This window comes from Crassostrea angulata, chromosome 6 (genome assembly GCF_025612915.1).
Source record: "Crassostrea angulata isolate pt1a10 chromosome 6, ASM2561291v2, whole genome shotgun sequence".
NCBI lineage: Eukaryota > Metazoa > Mollusca > Bivalvia > Ostreida > Ostreidae > Magallana > Magallana angulata.
This window is the reverse complement of record NC_069116.1, coordinates 23,915,100-23,921,399: the sequence shown is the minus strand read 5'-3', so window position 1 is coordinate 23,921,399 and position 6,300 is coordinate 23,915,100. Positions and strand designations below refer to the sequence as shown.

Sequence of the window (6,300 nt, the reverse complement as noted above, 5' to 3'; positions counted from 1 at the left end):
TGATCAGTATAGCCCCCAACCCCATTCAATTTGCTTCCAACGCCACTGAATCCACAAGCCTGAAGTGGTCCAACTTCTTATTTTATTCTCGTCTGAACGTTTGGCAAATTAACTTTCACTTATGTGTGCAAATTTGCTCTAGTGTAAATTTGCACAAATAAGCAAAATTTTGTCGTATGAAAGGAGTATTACATCTTTGCTCTAAAAAATAGGTTTTCCGTCATAAATCAACTACACATCGTTCAATGACCATGGGTACATAGGCGATACGCACTGCGCGTGATGCGGGATCTAGTTTGCTCATCACTCATGATTCTGTATCCGGATAGTGAATTTAGGCATGCTACAATATTGTGTATACTTAAATAATGCCAAAAATGATATTGAAGTTATTGCAATACATGTATTATGCTAGTTTTCAGCCCAACTGAAGTGTTAAGAATTCGCAATATCGTACCAAATATATATTCTATTCTATTATCAGTCCTCCCTAGATCTATATATAATTATTTACACCGAGTTTTGTTAGCTCTAGCAAAATTAACGAGCTTTTTTTTTTTCGAACACGGTATATGTAATTCGTTTATAACATTTTTCAAAGGTCTTTTTTTGTATCCCAAATGTCAAGCGCGGATCTAAGGGCGGGTGCGGACCCCCATCTGAAAAAATTAAACTTGTTCAATTCCCACAGTAAAAAGTAAAATTACCGAAAATATGCCTAGAAAACCCCCTGGCACACAATTATTTCTCAGACACCCCCACCGGAAAAACCTTCTTGATCTTGATTTTCTTGATTGTCTACCAGTTAGTTTTTATCTTGAATGCAATAAATAAACTGCATCTTTTAAAAGATAAAATTAAAATTTTCCATACCTTTTTGTATTGATAATCACCGACATGTAAAGTGACATAAAGGGAAAAATATCATGGCTAAATTCCTTAATGGACTATTTGTCACAATACGTGCATGTACCACGAAGGCAAATGACAAATTCTATCTGTGTACATACACAGATTGGTCTACGCGATCTCTACATATCACGTTAACCATAAAATATATACATATAATTTTATTAAAGATATTGACTTGGCTCAAATTAAAACTAAGATGCATTTTTGTATTGCTCATATGTATAGCTACTGCTCAGCGACATTTTTATTGAAATCGGCTCTCAGACTGTTCATAATTGGTCTCTCTCTCTCTCTCTCAATTAAAAGATCTTTATATTTTGGTTGTTTTCTGGTAAGATCAGAATAAACAAACAGAAATCTCATATGAATTGCCAGAGAACATTTAATACTGATGCTGGATGTAAACTTCTGTTACAAAACAAAACAAAATCATAAAATCATTTATAATGATAGAAGCATAAAAAAATTAACAACCATTAAAATATGCATGCCACGATTATTAATATTCACTTCATTATCACTTATAGAATTCAACCAAATATCAACCAGATTGTGGAGTTAGAGAACATCTAAGTGTGTCTCTTTAGATTGCTTAACAAAATAATTATGCATTCAATTGCTGCTTCTTTAACAAAAAGGTATTCATTTGAATATTATATCTCCTTATATTGGATAATTGTCAATAATTTTTGTCTATTTTATTGTCTGGTTTTATATGTTCTTCTTAATTCATACTTCCAAATACTGCAAATTATTTACAAATCTGTATCTAATCAAATGTGTCCAGTTTCTTTCTCTAGTATTTCCTTTCAAACCATTTTCTAGTGGATTCAATTTCACTTCTTTCTTTCTTATTTTCACTTTTTCTATATCCTTATTGTCCATAATTTACAATTTTTCCATCTTTTTTACACTTATCTAATAATAATGATCTAATAATATGATCTAATATTGGTAAACTCGCTAAGTCTGTTTTTCTCTCTGTGGCTCACTGCCGCTTATTTTCGCGCTGCTTTTTCTTCTTGTCCAGTTTTTTTATTGTTCGCTCTAGCCCCTTCTGTTCCTGTTCTATCTGGGTTGCAATGTCTTTTAGAGCTCTATGGTGCTGTTCCTACAATTGAAAAAAGCAAGAATTATAAAATATTTTGAAAAATAATAAATTACTTCATATACTAAAAATGTGAAATCTACTTTTATTTATACATGTATAAATAATCTTGGTTATATATTTATCTAATTATCAAATTCTTATCAAATTTTCATATTCCACGAATTTGTTGTCCTGCTGGTACACCATGAATGGATAAGAAAAACGGTACATTTTGTGTACTGCCAGTACATGTACATATCACATGTATGATGTATCTATCAGAAAAATGAAGGTTACTGTAAAATCATTTGATTTGTGAAGGCAATATTTGTGAATATCCATTTTTAAAAATATTCTTGGGGGAATAGATTTCATAAATCTGCTTGGATATGTTATGAATAACAAGAGGCCCATGGGGCCACATCGCTCACCTGAGCAACAATGGGCGTTCAAAAGATATTGTGCCATATGGTCCCTTGGTAGAAAAACAAAAAATAAATATTTTAAAGTATTCGAATTTTACACTTTTTTTGTATACATGTAATCTTTGACATTGTACCTTCATGAAATACTATTTTTTACCAGAATAAGAAAATTCTACGCAAGATATAAAACTAAACATTTGGTAGAGGTATACTGTTAAGTTGTTAACTTCCAAATCCCTATATTTTCGTTCTGCCCCCCCCCCCCCCCCCCCACTTTGTAAAGCGATCAAAATATATGAGTGCATATAGTTACATTTTTTTCATCAACTACTCAGTACTTACTAGTTATTGTTTTAAAAAAAAATAATAGTTATTGTTTTTTATTTTAAAAACCATACATGTATAGATGTGAAGAAGAAAATTGTACCTCAATGTGCTCAATTTCTCAAATTAAAAACATTCAACAATTTTATTTGTCTTCTCCATTACAATTAAATGACTGTTATTTACTTCGCGTACAAACCAGGATAATTTTCCGCTGTGATATTCTTAGGAATAGCGATAATTACTTTATCCCCGCAACAGAAATGTGTCAGAAATATGGAAACTGTTTTAAAGATGTCGTTTTTATTTACTCGTGTCTGAAAAACTATCAAAATTGATGTAGATTTCACATTATTTATTGTATAAAGAGAGGGAGAGTAGATATATACAGAATACTGTGGAATCATTAAATTTCGTGGGGGCCAATTTTCGTGGATGACTTAAATTTTACAGATTCGTGGGGACGTAATTTCGTGTTTTCATATATATCTACAAAAGGGAATATGACTTTATTACCCTAATTCATCAATTCGTGAAGGATGTTATTTCGTGGATGAGAGGTACCCAAGAATTCCACGAAAAATGAGCCACCACGAAATCTAATGATTTCACAGTATCATTATTTTATTTTGTTTGTACAAGTATTTAACATACTCTAATTCATAGAGATTTTCTAATGTTCAACCAAAATTTCAGCGTCAATTGTAGAATTATAAGCAAGATACAGAGCTCACAGTTCGCCTAGGTTTGATTCATATTTTGTTCACATGAGTTTATTACATTCAGCTTATGATTTTTAACTTGGTATTTCCTATTCAGCATTTAAAATGGAAAAAAAGAATGGCCTAAGATTTTATATTCTTTTATTCACTCAATACCAGTTCACTGGTATTTGAGGTTCAAAATCAGTTTATACAAATGTACACAAACACAGTGAAGGATCACATGTACAGTAGGAGTAATAATGACGAAAAAATGTTAAGTTTACAATACAATAAGATGTTAAAGTTGGTTTCTGAACGAACAGACTTTGAAAATTTTCTCAATAAATATTGACAAATTTTTTACTTTTTTAATCTTTAGTTTTTAAGATCTGTGTACAAACATAGAATTGTGAGCAAATCTCTGTATCTTGCTTATAATTTGAAGCTTAACACTCAAATATGGTTAGTTATTAGAAATTGAAAACAATTAAACACAAGAAACATTCACTATAACAAATAAAGAACACAATTTATTTTTTCGAAATGAATCATATAGATACATGTATATACCTACATATTTCCGTCAGCAATGTCAAACTTTATTTAAATTGAATAAACTCGAGAAAATGCCGAGCATCGCAACAAAACCTATTGCATTAATCTACCATTACGCAAAAGATAATGCCGATCGAATTACCGGTAGAATGAATTGTATTTCATTATTTTTTAATACATCAGATTTTGCTTAATTTGCGCAGGTAAACAGTTAACTGTTTGATTTACCAAAGTCTCTGTTTGATTTGATACGTAAAAATCACGAAATAATACAGACGATTGTTCCCAGGTTACAAGCAGAAATAATGAAAACGAAACGAAAATCGGAACAAGCTAACACCAACGTCATGTGTGAAAACTGTCAACGCATTGAAATATTTAGCCTCAATTTACTTCACAAAATCGGCAACGATATATTTTGCATGTTTCAAAAATTTCCCTTCATACGCGAACTGTTGCACAACAAGCAAATTCATCATAGTCAGATCGACCCTTTTTCTTATAATGTCATGGCTGCTTTAAACAAAGAACCTCGTTTTAGATGTATGGAATACGAGTCTAGGTAAAATGGGTATGCAAACCCGGGCCGTGGCAAAATAAAAGCCAAGGCAGATCGACAATCGTCAATTCCAAATACGCATTATTTTGCAGCAATATTTACAGCGAATACAAATATACTAGTCCATCAAATATCCTGATATTTTAATGAGATTGGCAGATTAATATCTGCCAATCTTTGTTTTGCCCAGACCAAGTCTTGCCTACCCATTTTACCGGATGCCGGATTACCGGATGCCGAGCCCGAAGCTATTAAACTGATTGAAACACCCATTTCCTTTATTGTTATTTTCGTAATAACTCAAATTTGACACAGAATTAGCACTTAATTTTTGCAATTTATATTTTCCTTCCCATAAGGATAATTTATGCTAAACTACGTTGAATTGGAATCAGTAGTTCTTGAGAAGAAGATTTTTAAAAATGCACCCCCCTTTTTCTACAGTTTCAAGGTTTTCTCCGCTTTGAATACAGATCAGACTTTTATTTTTGCAATTTATATTCGCCCTCACATAAGGATGCTTTGTGCCAAATTTGGTTGAAATTGGATAAGCGGTTTTAGAGAAGAAGTTCAAAATGTAAAAAGTTTACAGACGGACAGACAGACAGACGGACAGACGGACAGACGGACGACGGACAAAATGTGATCAGAATAGCTCACTTGAGCTTTCAGCTCAGGTGAGCTAAAAACTGTGTTTTATTATTTGTGCTGGGCATATTAACTGTAGGAGGCACCCATACAATCCACGGAAATTGTTCCCCTTCCCTCCCCATAACCTGAATTCTAATCATACTTACCAAGTCCTCCCTGGCCTGTGTTTGTTCTCGTTCTCGGGCCTCCACTCTCTCTCTAGCTTTAGTCTGCTGCTCCTGTTAATACATGTAAGTGGTAAAATATAAACAACCCTTTACTAAGTACAATTTTTTAGAAAAGAAAAATTCAATAATTCTAAACAAATCTAACAAGGCAGTAACTGAAAAATCAGTATTTCATTGTTTGACATGAATTATGATAAAAAGTCCTAGGAAATCACTACAACAATATTATGTTTGGCAGCTTTCAATCTTGATCTCATTAACTGGTGTTCAGGTGCAGTCTTCTATGCAAAAGCAATTCAAAACATCTCTTTGGTATGTTAAAATAAGTTTCATTGGTAACAACTCTTTGTTTTCTAATATTGATACTAAAGTTGAGACAAGCAATCAAGTTTGTTATTGACTTCCATCATTGCTATTTTAGATCTACATAAACTGATAATCATCAATAGTCCCATGATTTTTAATTAATCTAATAAAATATGCTTTTCATTAGGTTTTTCATTGACATGACTGCATACTGGGATTGTACAAATTATTCACAACTCAAATTCACAAGAATACCTGTCTTCGAAGACATTCTTCATGTGAATAATAGCGTGGACATTTGACCCACTTCCTGGTATGACCAATCTCTCCGCAGTTTCCACACTTGGACTTGGACAGAGCCTCTGACTGAGTCCCCATAACAGGCTTCTCGTCTTCCACCTGGTCCACTGAACTGGATGATGGATACTGGCTGGTTGATGGGTAATGGCTTGATGATGGATACTGGCTAGAGGAAGAGCCAGCGGTGGACGATTTGCTGGGCCAAGGAGATGAGTTCGAAGACGATGGAGCCCAAAACTTTTTATTTCCATCTTCATTACTTTCAGTCTTTACTTCTGTGAGGAATGGAATATTGGTGATAAAAAGA

General features: G+C 33.0%; 1 protein-coding gene across 2 annotated transcripts in view; it reads right to left on the bottom strand.

The window, feature by feature from the left end:
- Positions 1 to 1,276: 1,276 nt before the first annotated feature.
- Positions 1,277 to 6,300, bottom strand: part of LOC128188106 (uncharacterized) — a 28,364-nt gene continuing 23,340 nt past the window's right edge. For both annotated transcript variants that reach the window (XM_052858940.1, XM_052858941.1), the window contains exons 26-28: positions 5,949 to 6,268; positions 5,367 to 5,438; positions 1,277 to 2,023 (exon numbers count right to left, since the gene is read on the bottom strand). In XM_052858940.1, coding sequence (XP_052714900.1) covers positions 1,901 to 2,023; positions 5,367 to 5,438; positions 5,949 to 6,268 — 515 coding nt within the window. In that variant the 3' untranslated portion in view covers positions 1,277 to 1,900. The remainder of the gene's footprint in view (positions 2,024 to 5,366; positions 5,439 to 5,948; positions 6,269 to 6,300) is intronic.